The sequence below is a fragment of the Hermetia illucens genome, chromosome 5, assembly GCF_905115235.1.
Source record: "Hermetia illucens chromosome 5, iHerIll2.2.curated.20191125, whole genome shotgun sequence".
In the NCBI taxonomy this organism is placed as follows: domain Eukaryota; kingdom Metazoa; phylum Arthropoda; class Insecta; order Diptera; family Stratiomyidae; genus Hermetia; species Hermetia illucens.
The window spans coordinates 64141891-64163204 of record NC_051853.1 but is presented as its reverse complement, the minus strand read 5'-3'; the positions used below and the strand labels follow the sequence as shown (position 1 = coordinate 64163204).

The window sequence follows — 21314 nt, the reverse complement described above, 5'->3', positions numbered from 1 at the left end:
GGATCAATGACCCGGGCATCCGCCCCGTTTTCTGAGCGAAATCCGTCAGTGTACCGTAAGTCATTGCCACAGTCTCCCAATTTGCACTGCCATTCCAATGTGTTTCAAACTTCTATCGAAATAGAACCTCGTTATCATGTTATTCCTTGGTGTAAGTAATTTGAAATACCGTCTAGAAAGAATATCATCCTCCACTCAAGCTCCAGCCTCACTGATATTTCTCAGACATTCTGAAGATCGCCCTCTTGCTATTCGGTGCTTTTGGTCTTTTGTTCCTCTGCCGAACTCCACTTTGCTTCGCCCGATTGAGGAGTTCTGGCTAGGTTCCTGTTCCTGTTCCAGGGTACGTCTCTTGATAACTTGACTGTCTTAACCGAACAGCTAGCCTCGTGTGCGTTAATGGCATCTTTGTTAAGGCCTTCCACCACTATTTCTAACCCTATTTCGCCCCTGATGTCACCGCTCACCTGCAGATGAGCCATGTTGTCACTCAGGTGTTTTGTGTAGGAGCTCCAGTCCTTCTCCTAGGATTCCTTATTCTTCTATCTACTTCCGAATTACCTTCAACGTCGAATCTGATTATTCTGTGATCCGGCATAGAAGGCTCATCCGACACCCTCCAATTCTTGACCAAGCCGCTCATCAGAGTGTTCCCTGGAGTTACGTCTAGTACATCTTGTATGTTGCTGGTCACGAATGTTGGAGTGTTCCCCACGTTATGTATTTCTAACTTGTTACTGAGGATAAATTCCAGAACGTACTCACCTCTTCGATTTTTCCCCCGACTTGCAATAAGACTTGGACAGCCACGAGGTCTCAAATTAGCAACTCTAAAAGGTATATGTATCTTTAAGTTTCTTTTGAGGATGATGCAATATTAATAATCGTTGGCGCAACAATCCAATTTGATCAGGGCCTTGAAGTGTGTTAGAGCACGTCATTCAAAACCGACACTACAGGATTACACTACCCTATAGGAGGCAGTGTGGTCAGCATTGCGCTCACTTCAGGTTGTTACCCTGATTTGACTCAGGTATTCATTCACAGCTGAGTTGACTGGTATCCGACGTCAAATCAAGATACAAATTCCACGAGTGATATTTGAACCGCGACCATCCATATGGCAGACTTGTTCACTAACCACTCGGCTATCCGGGCATCCGAAGGATGATGCAAGCTCTTGGTTTTTCAAAAGAAAAATCCGAAATTATCTGCATACTTCCTCCATGCACACAGCGAATCTGCCAGCGGTACATCTACGGTTCAACACTTTTCCAATATTATCCTTGGAATTTGCCCGTGCAATTACTGCTAATGCAGCTTTTGCATGGTGGAGGTTTACTTGGGCTATTTCAGTGCTCGCCATTGGCTCCGTTAATGCTTGGAACTCTTCTCCAATGTTGGAGTAGTTTTCTCCTCCTCCGACTAAGGCGCTTCCTTGTGTTTTGCCCTCCGGCTTGAGCCCTAGAAACTCCAGATCAAGGTTATCCAGTTTTTCCTCTTCCTTGAGCAGCAGGTCCACCACCGTGCCCGGTCCTGCGCTTTTAGCCTCTATGGCATCCCCGTGTCCTTCCCTTATTTCTCCCTGTGCACTTAAATATGTATGCTAGAAAATCTGCAATCAATGAGGCAGTTACGGCATTCAATTGCCTTCAGAGATTGGTCGTCTACCCGGTCGTGAGGAGTTTGCCTTTGCCCTCCTCTTTACTTCTAAAAACTCTCCATAACCGTGTGTGGCGGTCCATGTTTTAACTGATGACGAGGCGTAGAACCTTCCACGTCTGAATCGCTGCGGCTTTGGGAAGGTAATCCGTAACCATGCATGCTTTTGGTACGTCACCCCCAGCACGCGTCGATAGTTCCGTCCCCTTCCAGCCTGGCAGTTTAGAAGCTATAGTTCTACCAGTATAAAACCTGGTCGAAAACTTATGCCGGTAAACACAAGCTCCTTATTCAATCCCTCACACACCTCCATAGCAGTGAGGTCCTCAAATATCTCTTGCTCCTCACGAGTGAGTATTTGCTCAGGAAATACTTTCGGCAGGATGGTCTTCACCTTCATCCCTGATCGCCGACTATGGGCTTAGGAGGTCCGCCGTGCCATAACCCACGGTACCACGGTAAAGTCAGGTTTACTCACTGAGGCAACCAAGTATCAGTGAGGCTCCATTCGAATACAGTCAATTGCCCCGACTACAAACTATTCAATGAGCCGGTATGCATAATACCCTGGACTGGGAGAGGTGTTTTTCGACTCCTCGGTCTAGTTCCGTAGCTTTTGGTTAATGGTAGGGTCACCTCGTTTAGGGTGTGCCCGTCACCACCCACTACCGGTCTTGATAGACGAGAGGCTTAGCTCCTGGAGAGCCACATATCAATCCCAGAGAGAGATAGGATGTAATATGGGAGAAACGCATTAATAAATTTTCTACCTTTTCAGTGTGCAATGGGGAACACCAGCGACTACACAAATAAAAGACTGCATCGTTCATACAGTACCTTTTCCGGGAAGTGGTCCATTATTGAATTTCATTTTAAACCTAATCAATGAGAATATCACCAGTAATCACGAACTCTTGTGGCATCGAATAATCGAGGCATTCAAGCATGGTTTCGGTCTGAGAACATGTATATGTAATGGCGAATATGCTCCAGTTTTTAAGGAGGTAGATAATCGCTAGATTATTGATAAGCATCGATGTGAATATACAATTTCAATCTTTTTAGTTATTCTCCCTGATGTCCTCGAAGGATTTCGCAGCCGAAATTTTTCCCAGAATCAAAGATGATCGAACTTTTGACAAGGGTGCCTACTATGGAGCAAACAACACCCTGGCAGGTGACCGAGGGACAGCCAACGTAGCAGTTCTAGGACCTAATGGAGATGCCATTACAGTAACCAGCACCATAAATGCATTGTGGGGGAATTCACAACAAATATAAACAGGAATTACCAATAACAAGCGTATTGAATATTTCAGATTCGGTTCCAAAACAGCTTCACAACAGACTGGTATTATTCTCAATGATGAAATGGATGATTTTTCGACCCCAGGGAAACTTAACAACTACAGTATTCTACCCTTACCTGCAAATTTTGTTAGACCACGAGAACGGCCACTATCAAGTATGGTTCCCACCATTGTACTCGATGAACACAAAGATCCACGGCTTATTTTGGGAGCTGCTGGTGGACCAAAGATCACTACAGCTGTTGCTCAGGTGATGAATTTTCAGATGTCTTCATGCGATAACTGCCCTTTCCGCTTTGAATTATACAAATCCAATTTCACTGCTAAATACATTACAATTGATTACTTTATTTGACACTGAAGTATTTACTATTTAGGTCATTATCCGACATTTACTTTTGGAGGAACCATTGGACCAGGCTATCCAAGCTCCAAGACTTCACCACCAGTTGCACCCAATGTACATTCAGTATGAGTCCGGCTTTGATGAGGTAATTGATATTAAAATAGTGGACCGATAAATCTGACACCTTCTACTATAACAAAACATTTAGAAAATTTTAGAGTCCCTCAAAGCGAAAGGCCATGTCCTCAAAATGCGTTCAGGGAATGATGGATTCTCGGCTGTCACAGCAATAACCGTTGCTAGCAAAAAAGACGTTCAAGCTGTATACGATAAGCGAAGGCCTGGAAGCGTAGCATACTACGAGTAACGAATGTCTAGTCAGTCTATTTATGTTCAAGGAGTTTGTGACTAAGATCGCCACCACAAAAAAATTATATAACATTGAAAAATCAGTAAAAAATAATGGTTGATATTGTTTTCTATTTATTATGATGTAAATTATATAGACTACGTAAAAACAAGAATAGTATTTCTCTATTTTGAATATCTCTACTTAATTCACTGGTAGCTAAACCTACTGATATTTTGCAGTCAAAAGTGGTGTCATATATTCTTGGCTTCTTGAAAATATTCAAAATTCAAAAACAAAGATTGTTGCTCTCCTATCTTGACGCAATAATATTCTGAAAACTACACCACATAGTATGCTAAAAGCAGACATCGCAGATGTGAAATATCACGCAAAATGGGTTATCCAAAACGTAACTAATTTTGCGGTGGATCACATATTTCAAATGTATGATAATAATAATAGTCTTCAGCTTACAAAGACGGTTCCGCTCGAAACGTCTCACCATAGGGTCAAAGCTCTTACTGTACAAGACTATGATCTTGCAAGTCCTCATGTATTCCTCGGAAACTTGGGTTCTTAGCAAGAAAAATTGCGAACTCTTGGCCGCGTTCGAGAGAAGAATCCTCCGAAGAATTTTTGGCCCCCTACATGAGGATGGACTATTCCGTAGCCTACACAATGACGAAATCTATGAGCGATACCACGACCGTCCGGTTGTGGATAAAATCCGACTCAATAGGTTACGGTGGGCGGGTCACTTAATCCGTATGGATGAGGATGATCCCACCCGGAAAGTCTATAAGGGCAATATCTATGGTAGAAAAAGAAAAAGAAGACGAGGCAGACCCTGCCTAAGATGGAGCGATGGCGTAGGTCAGGACGCCAGACAGCTTTTAGGGATATCGAATCGGTGGAGCTCGGCGTAAAACCGGGATGTCTGGAGTTCCTTATTAAGGCAGGCCTAGAAGGGATACCAGTTGTTGGGCCGTTGATGATGATGATGATGATGATGATGATAAAAATAATAAAAATTTCTAATTTGCGGGATTCATTATCTAACACAAAAACTTGAGGAATGTCTCTTGCTATGGAACACCCTCAGCCTTTCCCGTAAAGTTCTACGGCCTAATTACGATGGCGGATATGGATGCTAGGCTTTCCAAAACCCAGCAAACCCATCCGCAATACACAATTCTGTTAAAGAACCACAAATAAAATTTAACGGACTGCACTACACGAAAAAAGGCGGCAACGAAGAAGGAATATTGATATTCACATTTTCTTAGGGAACACACGGTCCTGGCGTAAAATTCAAGCTACAACAGCTAACCCATACCATACACACACTGATCAACCACTCCTCGGATATCACTTTGACATGATATCAAAAGTAATAAACAGTCAGCGTCTTCAACATCGAGCAATCAAGTTGCGCCCCCCAACCGGGAAAACTTGTAGAGGGCACGCTTTCCACTGGATTGATATCAGTATATGAAAAAAAATTCGGATATTATGAAACTGGAAAAGCTCCCACTCGACGACAAAGCAAGGCACTGCAAAAGAAAGCTAAAACTCTTGGTAATGAGGGATGACAATATCCAGAGAATTCAGACGCAAAGAAGTGGATCCTTCGGCAGAACAATTCGGTCAGATCTATCTATTAGAACCAATGGTACATTAAGGTATGGCAATTAGAAGAATATTGAATATATTAAAAAATAAGGCAATGCCAATATTTATTTGGAAGCATCTCCGGAAAAGGTTGAATTGCGGTACCCCTCATAACTGGCTGCTGGGTCATCTGAAATCGAAAAATAAAAGTACTTTCATTACATGATTGTTGAAATGGTTCATATTTCAATTTTTCTCTTTTCTGGAAAAATGAAAAACGCGGTTTTTGCAAAATAGAAAATATTCATAAATTTGAAAAAAAACTCCCGCATTACCTCGTAAATTATAATATTTACAGAAATATAAGTTCAAAATTTTAAAAGGATCGGTGCAGTAATTTTGGCGTTAGAGGGGCACCGGCTTTGAAAACGTGAGTTCTGAAAAAATGCTTTAAAGTTTTGAGCACCAAAAAAAAATTGAATAAAACGTTCATAAGCGAATTTTATTGCATTATAAAGGATGTTGCTATCAGCACCTTTTTGCTCGTGTCTACGACGAATCCTACTTTCTAGTCTGTTTTTCAGCTCCCGGCTGGCTCTGCTTATTACACCTATTGATGAGCGCTTGGTCCACTACTGATTCTCATGCCTTACATAAAGGTTAGTAAAGCAAAGAACAGACACAGGCGAGACATAAATTGGCAGAAGCTCCACTCAAGTGTTTTGATGAGATTTTCCAAATAAGTTGGTTTTAACTCACATTGTTGTTCTGCGTAAAACCTCGCGACACATCGCTCCACGAGATCCCCAGATCTTCATACATACGATTGATGGCATCCAAAACATCCATGTGAAGAGCAATATACTTGCTTTTGAAAGAATTCAATACATTAGCCGCGAACTTTTTACCATTCCAACCACGAATCCGCGCTGAGTTATGAATGAGACGTGGTTGGTTAAACTGCTATATCTTCCTTAGTTTTGTTCTGGTTCTCGTCTCAAATTTTCTCACAATATTCTTCAAAGGTTCTCCACTCATCAATCAATCAATCAAATAAAAAATGCAAACAACTTTAAAAACGTAATAGAACATCTTTGTCTGCATTATCACGAGGCGCCGTTCGTTGTCTTTCATAGTCGGCCAACCCGTTAAACCATAAAGGGCGACAGGGCGAACGACACTGCGGTAAATTTTAAATTTAAGACGTTGAGGCATCGATCACAAGCAGACTACGACAAATTAGAAGAATGCGCGGCAGAGTATACTAAGGTCTTAAAAACAGGTTTTTGAGCTCGGATATACCTCCCAAACAAAAATGAGAAACGAGCTTTTCCTTTGGGACAATATATGAGTACAACGGTCTATCAGACTGAGGTATATGTGATCCTTAAAGTGACATCAAAGTAAATGGCCAGCAATTAAATTGCACTACAATCCGCAACGATAGCCAAGCAACTTTTTGGACGTTGAACACTTCCTTGATAACCTTAAAAGTCGTTCAGGGATAGAGAACTTTCTTTGAACTGAAATCTCAGATACATTAGTTAAAAATGATTCCATTCCTCCCATGCTGGGACCAGAACCAGGAAATTGGAGTATCAGTAGGACAGTTATAATAATAATAATAATCGTTGGCGCAATAATCCATATTGGATCAAGATCTTGAAGTTATTAGAGCACTTCATTCAAGACCGAGATTATTACCCTTATTTGACTCAGGCACTCATTCACAGCTGAGTCGGCTGGTATTCGACATCCAGTTACGGTAGCAAATCCCTCTGCCATCAGTGAGATTTGAACCGCGACCTTCCGCTGCGACAGCCGAGCTCTCTAACCACTTGAACCATCCGTATACAGTAGCACTATTGCTATCAGAAACTGAGAAGAAGCTTTCCCAAAGAACAAGTGACAGACAGACTAAATGCCGTTAAATACACCGAACTTTTCATTATCTGAACCAAAAAAAAGGAAAACAGGAAGGCATGCAACTAACTAGCTGAACATATATTCAGAACTACAATTCTACAAGATGATACGCATCCTATATGAATGCCCTGCCTATAAACGCACCAGAGATAAGATTTCTGGTACTACTCGAACTAACTTGAAATTAGTGTCCATGTTTTTTTTTTACAGTTGGTATATAAGTTGAAAAATGGGAACTAGGTTTTTTTCCTTATCCTGTAAATATTTTTATTTTTTCCCCGCATACGATCGTTTCGGAGACCACGTGCCTTCTTCTTCAGTGCTAGTACCTAATTAACCTAGGTCGTCTGGTTATTCGAAAGATGCGGAAGCATGTGACGCTTTCATGCGCGACGTGGCATGAAATGAATATCATACGGTCTGCCTCAAAGCCAAAAGACACAGTCAACAAAACAGGAACTGACCTGAAGAGTTGCAAGACCGATATAGAGAGGCGAGAAAAGAACTGCAAGCAGTCATTTTAAAATTAGAACTGAACACTTCAAGAGGTTATGCAAGGAGGCGGTTTCCGACCCATGGGGCGGTGCATACAGCGCAATCATGGCATCGATCAGGAATAAACGTTGACGGTTGACCACGAACCTTGATTTGCTGCGAGATGTCGTTAGTATTCTTCTCCCGCAAGTCCCAAGTGAATCAATCCGGCCCACTGTTTAGGTAGATCTCGATGAAATCCCCGAGGTAACCATAAAACAGGTTCCTGAGGTCGCAGACGGCTTCCCAAATAAGTGACAGTCAAGACAGCTCCAAATTGACTTACTTAATTATTCACAACTTGCTTCAAAGAAGGGATTTTCCCGGAAAAGTGGAAGCAACAGTAGCTAGTGCTAATTTCAAAGCCAAATAAACCTTTGGGTGATCCTTCGTCTTATAGGCTTATATGTCTATTAAATCGCATCGATAAACTTTTAGAAGGGTTTATCTACAACAGTCTTGTACCGATCACATGGGGAATGGGAGGAATCAGATCTCGCTTAGAAATTGCTGGCCTCACATTCGTCGAGCATAACACAGAGGTAGTTCTGATCACCAAACGGAGGAAGCAAACGTTAATGAAGATTAGGATTGGCGAACATACCATACACTCGCAAGCAGCGCTCAAATACCTGGAAGTCATAATTGACCAAAAATTAAACTTCAAGCCAAATCTTGAAATTTTATCAACAAAAGCATACACAATTACTATTATATATTGTTGGCAAAAATGTTACCGAATACAGGTGGACCAAGACAAAATCTTCGGCTCCTTATCTTCAGAGTTGTTAGCTCGATTTTGCTTTACGCAACTCCTGTCTGTGCCTTGGCTTTCGAACATAAAGTAAATAGGAAAAAGATTGCACGCCCGTACCAATTAAGTGCATTACGGACATTGTGCGCCTACAGTACAACATCTGACGAACTGTGATGTAGGCATGCTCATGCACTATTTTTAACTGTCCGAGATTCACCGCACACGAGGCGGACGTAGGAATTGTCGCTGGGGCGCAGTTGTCACTTGAAAATATCGTGAACCACATCCTACCTACTGGAGGGCGGTGGAAAACCTAATTAAGGCACAATATACTAAGGAAAAACGAGCTTCGGAGGAAGGTGATAAGCATCAGTATGACCCTGCGCCGTAATGCAATACCAAACTGGCGGTCCTGTAGGGTATACGAAAGAAAAAGAGGTGATTTTAGTAAGTAAAAGTCTTGCATAACCGTACGGCAGGAACTAACGATAGGTTTTAAGGGGGGTAATTCTGTGTGAAGGCCGTTTTTTCTCGCTTTTTAAGAAATTTTTTGTGAAGAAGTGGATAAACGTACAAATACGAATTTTTCACCATGTATTTATTGATATCTTGAACATGAGTAGTAATATTTACACCACGATAGCATTGTTCATTATTGAAATATAGAGCAACTTATCCACCCATCTCCAAAAAAGGTGTTTTTTCTGTGGCCACGCTAGAGGGCGCCGTGTCTTGAAGGAAAAATGTAAACGGCATTTTAACGTGCGGACTTAACCACAGTCCACAAACTAAGATTATTAAAAAATATTGAAAGCTAAATTTTTGGTGCCTTGTTAAACTTTTGTAAATTTTGTTGTTTTTTCAAGGCTTCTTTAATGAATACAAAAAAACTACCGAATGAATCATAATTATCCTAGTTAGCGCACCGTAGAAATATGTACGGAATAAGTCGTGAAAATATCAAAGAATTTCGTTGGATAGATTTTGGGCTATGGTAACAGCAGATTTTCAACATTCAGTTTCGAGAAAAACACATTTAAAAAGTAGAATGCGGATTTTGAACCATAAAATCTTAACTGACCATTAACCTGCTATACCTAATCCATAATCCTTAGGTTTCTTGAAGAAACATGTAAACATGTAAAGCTTTGGCTTCAACTCTTACGATTTTAGCGAAGTCATTCGGGCCGTTAAATACGCACTTTATTTCGGCGTTCAACGTAAACCTGGCATGCAACATTTTACCTATTTAACACTGTAGTTTCCGAACAACTCTGAATATCAACAAATCACATTGTCCATTTATTCTACACTATATCTAAATACAATTGATGATATCGATTCCTCGGATCCGATACACGGGATAACCCCCTTAAACTTTCCCACATTCCTCCGGCAAAATATGACAGACAGACAGTAAACCGATTTTAAAAAGGTTTTGTTTTCAACGAAACCTTAAAAATCAACAGGGAGATAGGATTCTTTTGTTCCCGGTTTATTCCACCCTACAATGCTGACAAAATTGCTAGGAATTGCCCAGTGTGCCAAGATCAACAGCCATATACAGTCGGGGCCAATGAAATGTGGACAAGCTATAAAAGTTCAATAAAAGGGCTTTATGGAAGCACAAGTACTTTATTTTGCAGATAGTAAATTTTTTAGCGTAAATAGATGCGACCTTGAAGGTTTTAGATCAATAATGTGTTTGTTGTGTGACGCGACAGACAACAGTTAAAAAAACGGAAAGGATGTCGAATGTGAAGAAAATGAGTGAAGTTGCAAAAGAGAAGATTTTGGTGTTGCGAGCCGAATATTTAAGGGTGCGGGAAATTTCGGCTCGGGTAGGCTACAGTAACTCTGCAGTAGCAGCTTTTTTAAAAAAAATTGCTAAGACTGAGTGTACTGAGCGAAAAGTAGGATCAGGAGCCCACATAAAGACTTCTACAAGTGAAGATCGACTCTTAAAGAGGATTAGTCTTAGAGACCGCTTCAAGATGGCTGAGGACGTTAGAAGGCATTTTGTTGCACGTGGAAAAACACCAGTTTCTACAAGCACTGTACGACGATGGCTCCAACAGGCTGACCGCTTGACCGCTCAAATGAAACGGAAACGTCTTGAGTGAGCTAAGGAGCATAAAAGCTGGACTGTTGATAATTGGAAGAATGTGGTCTTCTCAGATGAAACGAAGTTAACATTTCTCGTAATGATGGAATGCAGTATGTACGCCGAAGGATCGAAGAGCGTTATAGCGACGAGTGTATTCTACGAACATCAAGCCATCCAGTGAGCAGAATGATGTGGGGATGCTTTTTGTATCGCCAAATTGGACAATTGACTATGCTTGAAGGACGATCAAGGCTGTTGATTATAAAAACATCCTGGAAGAAAATTTGGTACCTGTCCCCGAAGAGCATTTTTCGCATTTAATGCAATGTATTGCAAAGTATCTTTTAATAAACATGTGAAAATCTTTAATAATTTTTTTTAATTTTACCGAATCTTGTTGTTTGTAGATAGTCTGCAAATTTTCAAGTAAAAAATTTTAACCGCAATAATTTGCGTTTCCGATTCTTGCTTTGCTTCTTAAATGTGGCTGAAAGTTTCGGTCATAAAACGATGTAATTTAACTTTTTCAACTTGTCCACATTTCATTGGCCGCGACTGTACAGTCCTCAACTGAGAGATTGGACTTTGGCGGGCAAAATAATGTCACTTGAGCGAGTAAAATGGGCCTTTAACTCCTTCCATATATGTAATTTTTCGGACGTTAATAACGTCATTCCTGCCCTAGTAATAGACCCGTCTCCGTCGGAGTCGATGCCATGGGTCTACATATTCCGAATATATACTGCGCATGTTTAGTACAATTCCAATTACCTGGCGTGATGTTAGGCCGAGCAATCTAACTTTCTTTCTACCAAAAGGTAGTAGATCAGTTCATAAGAGATACGTACATTCCTAGGTAACTACAAGCAGTAGCAGCACTCTACGAGCTTACACCAAAAATTGAGAAAGCGACCTCCTAAAAAAGAACGCCCTTTAGGCGCATGCCAAATCCATTATTTATCTTTTATTTACTTTTATATTTTCATTCTCTTCCTCGTATGCTTTACATTACAACTTACATATTCTCAGCTTCATATATAGTATGTATAAATTTTCCTTTTCAATGTTTCATTTCTTTCCTTTGACATGGTAAAAAATAAATATTTTATACAATTAGTACAAATATGTGTATTGTGTGTGTATATGGTGCTTGCTAAATCAGAGATAAACAATATGTACTGCGCGGTATTATTTTCTCTATTATTTTTCAACCGATGACTGCGAAGTATTCGATTTATGAATTTAATGCCAGTTAAATGCTAGCACGCGATAAAGAGGTTAAGAGACATAATCGTCTAAGATAAAACAGAAGTTGTGAAATACGAATGAGAAGGAACAATACGTGTTTTTGCATGTGTAACTTTCTGTTTTATGCAATGTGCCTATTTGCATCTTGAAGAACAAACGAATAGAAAATACAACAGAATATCCTTAATACGTATTTAAAGCATTGCTTTTATGCAAGAATGGAGCGACAATATAATAATAATAGTAATAATAATTATAAAGACAATTACATGCTACAGTAGATCGCTAAATAACTTTTCTCCGCCTTCGTTTCTATCAGATTACAAACGCAAAACAATTCTTTCTCCTTTTGTAGTTATCAATTAATTAATAAAAAGTTTACAAAGGTTTTCGTTTTCAATTTGCCTAAGAATTATTGTGAAAATTTGATCTTGAACTTGCATTGTTTTTGCAAACTAGTAATATCTTATAAACTTATAAAGTTTTGATGTCGAATGTGATAAATAATACGTAAAATGCTGGAACTGAAACGGATAATAACATGGACCATAATCCTAAGTAGATAATTTATTAACAAATCAGAGAATTTCGCAAAGTAATGCACAACTAGGTACATGCCTACAAAGCCTGCATTTGGGAGGGCCGATTGCTCACTATTAGTCAAATGTGTAAATCATTTATAATTCCTGGCACCACACAGCACAAAAGGACGCTTGAGTTTTTGAACTGATAAAGCTAAGTAGAACAACTTAGCTAGGAGTGTGATGCCATTTGGTCTATTGCACCAAGGGACGATGAATTTCAAACAACTCTGAGTCTCCACAAAGAAACTCAACTTTTGTGTTCTCAGCATATGTTGATGAGAACGGTTTCTGTAACTTCCTTGCCTTGCCAACAAAAAGTATAAACATCAAAGAAATACATATATTGATAATATTTAGTTCAATGTTTCCGTCTGTGTACTCTTGATCAGTTGGGATCATCAGTCCCAAATAGACACGTTTTTATGACAATCATCAGCGTTCAATGCAATGTTGTCAGCTAAATAATGTTGGTGGAGATCGCTTGTTGTCGGCTGAAATGTTTCTCATCCTTTATACGGCTTAGCTTAGCTTAGTTTAATCTGGTGTGAACAATGCGGAAGCAGATTTATTTTTAAAGAATTGTAAACAGTTGCAAACGCAAAAATTACCAACTATTTCAGTAAAATTCACCCCAAAAAGTACAAAAACAATCGGTTCCCCAAGGTCTCTTCGAATTGAAAGGTCCTCTTATGCGCATGTGAAAACAAAATCAAGCAGACTGTTTATCAGTTACATACCAATGTATGTAGAGATAGGAATGACGAGAAAACTAATTAAAAACTTTTGATCCGTTCTGGACGTTGCATTAAAAAGTAGGACTTTATTATACCATTTCAACTATCTGATATTTGCTAATGCGTATCTTGTAAAAATCATTATTCTAATTTTTGTTTAATTTTTCACTGAATGTTTATTACTCATTACTATGGACAAGCGGTGGAATTGGAATAGAAAAGTGTAAAATTACTCAATTCGTTTGCATGTGTTTCTTATTTATGTTTCGCCTTTGTACTTAGTTTAATTTCAATCGGATCAAAACCACATCCTCCTTATCTTGGTGCCGTAGAATTCGTTTTATCACAAGCGACAGGAAGCAATTTCTCATGAGTGTTTGGTGTAACTTAAAGGCTCAACTACGAATCGGATACGTTTTTGATCCGATTGAAATTTTACTATTTACAATCTTTCCGGATTTATCTTGCTTACATTTGTTTCAGACATAACGCAGCATTATAGTAGTCGTTTTATATATTTCTTCATAAATTTTATTTGCATCGTGTATTGATATAGTTATTTTGTTATATTTGTTCCGTTTATAGCAATTGGCAGCAATGAGATTTGGTTTTTGTAGGCTGTCGTACTTCGGTCTGACGTTGCTTCTTACGTGATGATATTTCCCTGATGAGATCATAAAAAACCTAAGCAGAAAAAACACCAGATAAAAATATTACATCACATAAAAGTTGGAATTGAAATTGAATATTGAAAATAATACTTTGAAAATTGAAAAATTATATTGGGTATAATACTTGAAAGGAAGTCCAAATCAAAGCAATGAACAATTTATTGTTACAATTTCAGTATTCTCGCAAACAAAAGCAATAAGCCAACGTTCTTTTCAATGTGATTAAAAATAAATTTTCAAATTTTTGTGTACGTGTTTTGTGTTTTGTGTAATGTGATATTGTAAATTTACGTGACAATGAAACAAAACATTTTCCAAATAGCAATAAAATTACCGAAACATTTCTGCCTGAGTAAACACTTGATTATAGGTTATTCAATCTAGAGGGAAGTTGTTCAAAAATAGTCTGACCTTGGTTCTATGGGAATTCAATGCTTCGTATTCAATTCTATTAATAATTTATTGCAACACGAACTTTATTGTGGTATAGAGGCATCATCATGATTTCAAAATTTTTTTTCGCTGATTAGTTTCAGAGTACGAAAGTAATCACACCCGGAAACATTTCAATTCGTGATTGTAGTTCGAAAAAGTGCCCGAAAGCACTATTCAACAGAAAGCATTTCGCTCCTAGCCGGGTACCCTGGTCCATTTGTTATCAAACAAGTTTTGTAAAAGTATCAATTAAGTTGACCTCAAGATTTGCCGCCCGATCATTAGCGTATAACTCTAATTATGAAAAAAATATACTCTTTTTCATGCGCTATCCACGTTAAATATTTCCCAGCATCCAACTGCAGTAATCAGATCCTACCTAGGCACAAAAATTCTCTAAAACGACCTCTGTCTGTATTTTCAACTTCAACCCGCGCCCGCTTGAACACCATCAAAAGTGTCTTTATTCCTAGGAAGGGTGAAGTTATCGGTCACATTTTGAAAGGACATTGCAAGACCTCGTTGAGCGGTGTGCCGTTACCGTGAAAAAATAGATTTCACCACCGCATACCACACCATGAAGCAGTGGTCGTAACCCTTTCGATGGAACTGTGAGGAACATCCACGGTAGGCTTCTCATCTATAATGATAATTAGCTGAAGATGTGGAAGGAGCACTTTGCCATGATTCTCAATCATATAATATCCGGTAAAGTTCACCTTTTGTGTGTTAACTGCTCTTCAAGAACGAGTTTTCAATCACTTCGTACCGATGATGTATGGCATACTGTACGGCAAATGCTTCGTCATCACAGATGGAAATCTCACTACTGATAGAGAAATTTCATGTTCTTAATGGTTTGCAGTGACAGTGACTGGGCCTACACTTTTTGCGGTATTTGCCGGCGAATTACTTAACTTGTTTGGCTTCAATAAATCTCCGAAAAGGTCGTTAGTTGCCTTCGCTGACGAATTGATTGATTTGATAGCCTACACGGCACATAAGAAGATAACTGAAGTGCAAGTTGAACTTCAGAAGATGTTCAATGGTATTAAGTTCTTCATGAACAGCTAGCTAGATTCTGTTTCGAAACTCCTTAGTGTACGCCAAAGGAATTGGAGAGATTTCCACATTGTCGCGAACGAGGATGGTTCTGAGCGCATCTCTTATAAGAAGTGCGTTGAATACCTGGGTGTGCGTCTTGACGAACGTCTTCAATTTAATGAGCACGTTAAATTTGCGCTAGAAAGCGTTCACAAAGCATACATGACTCTTTGGAGACTTTTTTATACTCCACATTTAAGCCGAAGGGTTAAAATCATTTGTTACCTTATTCTGTTTAGACCTACGGGTGTGCTATTTGGTTTAATTTGAGTGCTAGCTAGATGGAGAAAATAAGGATCTTTAAAAGGAAATGTCCGCGCGCTTGTACGGGGCTCAGCAGGACTGCCTCGTCGAATTATTAACATTATGTAACTAATGAGGTTAAATATATTTTTTTGGTTCACGGACCCCTCGTTTAGGGCTTAGTACTAAACATATGCGAGCCGCTTCGGTCATGCTGTTCCCAGGGCAGAGGTACGGCAGCGTCTGACGACTTGCCTCTGTTCTGGTAAGAAATCGTAAAGCCGTCATCGCCTGAGATTTTTTTAAAGTTTGGGTGCTAAGCCTTAAACGAGGGGTCCGTGGATCAAAAAAGAGGGAGTAAGTTGCTCCCCATTTGGTCTGATCCCACAATTCTCAAAAAATATTATACAGGTGTTGCTTTCACCTCCGGTCGTTATGAATTAGATATTTTATTATATTGGATGAACACATTATTTTGCTCATCAAAACAGAAGAAACAAATTGTAAAATATAAGAATCATCATATCTTTAAATACATATATGATTAATTTTATTAGTTTTAAGATAAATGAATAGTATATTTTTTTGTATTAACCTTAAAAATAAATTTAAATTTCAGAACTCCTTCAAACGGAGTCAAACCGTCAGCGTAGTCGATCACCCTACAGTTGCAATTGCTGCTTCTAGTCATTCGTAAATATGTAAATAGAAGATTATGATCGTTAAGATTCCGATGAAGGGTGCCCGCCTTCAGTACAACTGAAGGGAAAATGTTAGCTAAAACCATCCTGGACCACCTCGAAAGCTTAAATGACAAATAGCAGACTAGTATCTGTTTACTCTTCGGTTGATTGTGGCAGTGCTGCGACATCATCAAAAAAATATCGCTGCTTGGATTAGAAGACATTGATGTCGATAACAGCATCGAGGAGAAGCATCGATTTTCCAAAACATCGATATTAATCCTCTTTGAGTATGGAATGTGTTTGTTAGCCAATCAGTGCAGTGTTAATGAAAGTTAATGAAAGAAAAAGAAGCGTATGTAGTGTTTCTGTCAAGATGCAACTTCTCTTGCAATTTCCTAATGTGAAAACCTCTTTGGCGTGAAACTGATGTCGTGGTAACGTAAATATTTCACAATTTTAGCCCACACTTTAAACATAGAGTCGAAAATTCAGGAGACATCGGATTCGGGGTATCTAATCCGGCTCGAGATTTCCAAGCTACTTAAATCAATTTATGATGCTCCTCTCATAAGCTGTATTCATTTTCTGCTATAAAATTTAATTTCAGAAGTTAACGGTGATTCGTGTTAGACTTGGAAGAAGGAAAAAAATTCTCAGAACATATTGCCTTAGTAGCAGATTCAATTGGCTCGAAAAGTAATACAAGTCCTGAAGGAGAATTCGACACCTGTTGCTGTTATAAAATAGGCAGAGCTGACGTATTGCCATTTATAATGCTGCTTTTGATTTCCTAAAGCACCAAACGCCCTTCGACCTTATACAATAAATGGAATTCCATCTTGTGGAAACAGATTGAATTAAAGTTTTTTGAGTTGTATTGACTCTCTTTCTAAGCTCATCACTTTCATCTCATAATTGTTACTTCGAAATCAGCTATGTTTTTAATTTGTTTAAATAAACGTCTTAGCTCGGGGAGAGACTCGATAGATGTTTGAGCTAAAAATCTATCTAATTACTCCCTCCATGTTCCATTAGATACATATTTCTTTAAGCTTTTGGGCTAAATGAAATGTCGAACTCAGATATCAAACCGAAAGTATCGATACTGGAAAAATATCGTATGCAAAACATCGATATAAAAACAGCAATATATAAGAAGAAATATCGATGTCGCAGCACTAGCTTGTGCAGCAATATCCAGAACTTAGATGACCATTCCTCAGGCTCTTCGTAGATTTCAAAGAAGTTTTCGACAGCGCGAACAGGGTGTGCATCTGGAGTGCTCTCAGCAAGAGCGATATTACGAAGACACTAATAGCTGTTATCAAAAGCGAAAAAACTGTATGCTGTTGACGCTTTTCTCCTCGTTATTGATGACGTTCTTCATGTTGTCTTTGTTGGAGGACGTGGAAGGATTCAATGAACCATGTGACATTTCTTCAAACACCTCGACTACGCTGATGATATTTGCTTATTCTCTCACTTGGTCATGAACCTCGACTAAATAACTGCATTTGAAGAAGGAGGTAAGCAGATTCCGACAGCAGGTAAATCAAACAAAACTAATCTGACTGATCTATTGTCTATTTGCAGCAATAGGCAGAACATCAAAGGCGTAGAACACTTTATGCATCTAGGTAGTGTCATTTTTGTCGGGGGTGTCACCGAACTTGATGCCACCCCATGAATTAGGAATGTTAAATCCGCTGTCCAAAATCTGGAAGTGCAACTATCTCAACATCAAGATCGAGCTGAGGCTGTTCAGCGCCAATGTTTTCTCCGTACTATTAAATGGGGGGTAGTAAATAGTTAGTGATCGCCAATGTTACCAAACAGCTCGAAGCACCCACCAACTAATTCTTTCGTTGTATCGTCGGGGTATTCTGGGTTTAGGCATAAACTACGAGGGTAGTTCCAAAAGTACCCGACCTGGCATAGAAATGGCGGTAATTGGTTGAAAAATGTTACTGTATTGGAAACCACACAATCTATGAAACATGCTATAATATATATTTCAAGTTTGAATGAACAATAATGAACGATTTCTGTCAATTTGTGAAAATGGAGAAAATTGATCATTGCTGCGCGATACAATAATTTTATCTGAAAGGCCTCAGCGTAACCAGTGGAAAAAACTGGACTGAATTCTACTCTAGGTGGCTGTTCTTTCGTTTACAACAGTAAAACGTTTAAACGAGAACGTACGAGCTGCCAAGACGATCCTCACAGAGACCGATCAAATGAGATAACGACTCCAGAAATGATGAAGAAAATCCACAAAGCGGTACTGAATTATCGTCGATAGAAAGTACGCGAGTTAGCAAAATTTAAAAGGTATTTCTAAAAGTGCTCTACATTGCGTATTAACTGAAAATTTGGACATGGAAAAGGTGTGCGCAAGATGACTGCCGCAAGCAAAACACTGTCGCGAAGATTTTTCAATTGAGTATTCAGCGAAGTTTCACTGAAACAAACCAGAATTTTTGCGTCATTTCGTAACCATGGATGAAACATGGGTACGCCATTTTACACCCAAGGCAAAAGAACAACCAAAACAGTGGACTCAAAAGGGATAACTGTCTCCAAAGAAGACAAAGACATTCATCATTCATCATTGCATCGGCTTTTTAAGATGTGCATGGGATAATGTTCATTGACTATCTAGAGAAAGTAAAACAAAACCCGCTGTGTATTATGCGAATATATTACAACTTCTGAACGAAGAAATCAAACAGAAACATCCGATTTTTGCTGAGAAGAAAGTGTTGTTTCATCAAGACGATTGCACCAGGTCACAAATCCGTTAGTGCAATGAACAAAATTAATGAATTGCATGCTACCTCATGCACCATATTCGCCAGACTTAGCCCCCTCGGATTATTTTCTGCTCGCAAACTTGGCAAAATGGTTCAGTGGTCAAAGATTTTAAAACAATGAAATTGTGCCCGCAGTTACTATTCGTACGCGTTGATCAGAAAACGGAAGTGGATAAATCACACATTGGGAAATGTCGATAACTCACAGAATAGTCGACGAGTGGGTCGCCTTAGAAGTGCCTGACATAGAAAACTGGAGGGAGAGTGCAAGCTTCTCAAAAAATCGTGGAAGGGGTTGAAGCACATTGCTAGGAACCGTTGATGCACTAACCCTCACATAGGAGATAAGGACAACCATATATACTTTGGTGTCTCCAATGTACATATGTGTATCAAAAACAGAGACAAATGGAATCGATTATAAACGGACACAGCTTTTACCAAACGTTGAATCGACTGTTTTTTGCCATTCTACGGCCTAACTGCTAACGTTGATTCGGTTCCGATTGATATTTTAATTGTAACACAAGCCCCAATTGGCAATCATCGTGTGTTTTCCGTACCCAGGCAGATCTAACGGTTTTAATGCGTCGAGTAACATCAGGCTCAGCGCCGCCATATTAATACCGGCAGATAGGAAGAGTGCGATGACCAGTGCGACAAAAAACCTTGGTTTTATTGGCGTTTATTTTCAGTTCAACTCCCGTTGCCAGCTTCTCTAGATCCAGATTCACTTGGTAATAACTCAGTCGAAGAAGAAGCAAATGTCATCAGCACAGTGGAGCTGTTTGAGAAAAAATATCATAGCTCATTGAAGTCCTCCCGGTCATCGGATCGGATAAGATAGTTTTTAGTTTCTAATTTCTCCGAAATAATCCTCCTGCGTAGGGTACGCTAGATACAATCTCTGTTCACATTGCCGAAAGCCTTCTCAAAACCGATGAAATGTATCCCTTCAATAATTAATAATCATGTCTACTTCCACTTCCTGTGAATTATCGTAGATTCCCAGGATATGCGGATGAGTAAAAGAAGCCGCTCAGAAGAGACTGTAAAAACTACAAGGAATAATTCCGAGCCTTGATGATCTAGACGATTTGAACTTTATTTGAAAGAGCTTTCCGTATGTGCATTTTACGGTGACTAAACATCTCATCCACGAGAGGTGGAACTTCACCGGATATTATACGGTTAAAAATGAAATGATATTTGTTCATTACCTTAGATGCCTATCTTGCGCGTGTCGATGGGATACTCCAGTTGAACTGCACACGCTCCGTCTCATTACAGAGAACAAAAGTTATATTTTGTTAAATGAAATGGAAGAGACACAAGTGCAAATGTATTTGATCAATCAACATTTACCAAATTGTCAACGCAAGCGCAGCAATTCTGGAATAGTCATTAAGGAGGATGTAAATACAAAATGCCATGGGCTGTCAAAAAGATTCTCTATGCTATACATGGGACTTTTCTCTTGAAATGGGAGTCATGGGGACTATGGTCGATGTCAAAGCGGTTTCCAACAAGTTTCACAGTAAGCCCTGTTATTACAACACGATTTTAAGTTTTCATAGCCTTTGGCTAGTGTGGATCCATCATCATAAATTGCATATTGGAGCACTTAAACCGTATTTATTGTATTGGATACTCGCCATTCGCTGCTCATCATTCAGGGTTGAGCAACTAATATTCGACGTGCAATCTGTAATGTAAATCTACCCTCTCACTAGCGAGATTTGAACTGCGACTTTCAGGCTCGAAAGCCTCGATGAACATATCAGGTTGATGAAACACAAGATCAACGCTTTCCGTATTTCTTTTAGTTCTGTTTGCGAAGAAATCTTTCTAGTTTTAATCATTTTCGAAGCCAAAAGTAGTTGATGTAATCAAGCATTCCAATTTGAAGGAAAATAGTATGAAAACGCATCTATCAACCTGGAGAATATTCAGTAAAGTGAATGTGAAGATCTCGTGTCCTCCTATCCATCAAATCCCATCAAAAACAGACAGCACTGATTTAAAAGGATAATATATATTTTAAGATTTTCAGTTGGAAGAAAATTACTTGGAATAAACCTTTTAGAGTAAAGAGAATACATTAGCATATCTCCCATTCTATGAAGCCTCTGATGTGGCCCAGACTATAACGAATAAATTAACTGAAAGAGTAATGCCGTAAGTGTTT

General features: G+C 39.2%; 2 protein-coding genes across 3 annotated transcripts in view; one reads left to right on the top strand and one right to left on the bottom strand.

Moving 5' to 3' along the window:
- Positions 1-3808, top strand: part of LOC119658118 (glutathione hydrolase 1 proenzyme-like) — a 37485-nt gene extending 33677 nt beyond the window's left edge. Inside the window, exons 13-17 of the mRNA XM_038065385.1 lie at positions 2441-2666; positions 2728-2918; positions 2982-3222; positions 3350-3463; positions 3527-3808. Coding sequence (XP_037921313.1) covers positions 2441-2666; positions 2728-2918; positions 2982-3222; positions 3350-3463; positions 3527-3685 — 931 coding nt within the window. The 3' untranslated portion in view covers positions 3686-3808. The remainder of the gene's footprint in view (positions 1-2440; positions 2667-2727; positions 2919-2981; positions 3223-3349; positions 3464-3526) is intronic.
- Positions 3809-11554: 7746 nt separating this feature from the next.
- LOC119656546 (ras-related protein Ral-a) overlaps positions 11555-21314 on the bottom strand; it is a 91343-nt gene continuing 81583 nt past the window's right edge. For both annotated transcript variants that reach the window (XM_038062908.1, XM_038062909.1), the window contains one exon: positions 11555-13855. Coding sequence is in view for 1 of the 2 variants with exons in the window: in XM_038062909.1 (XP_037918837.1) it covers positions 13751-13855 (105 nt within the window). In the remaining variant the exon portion in view is untranslated. The remainder of the gene's footprint in view (positions 13856-21314) is intronic.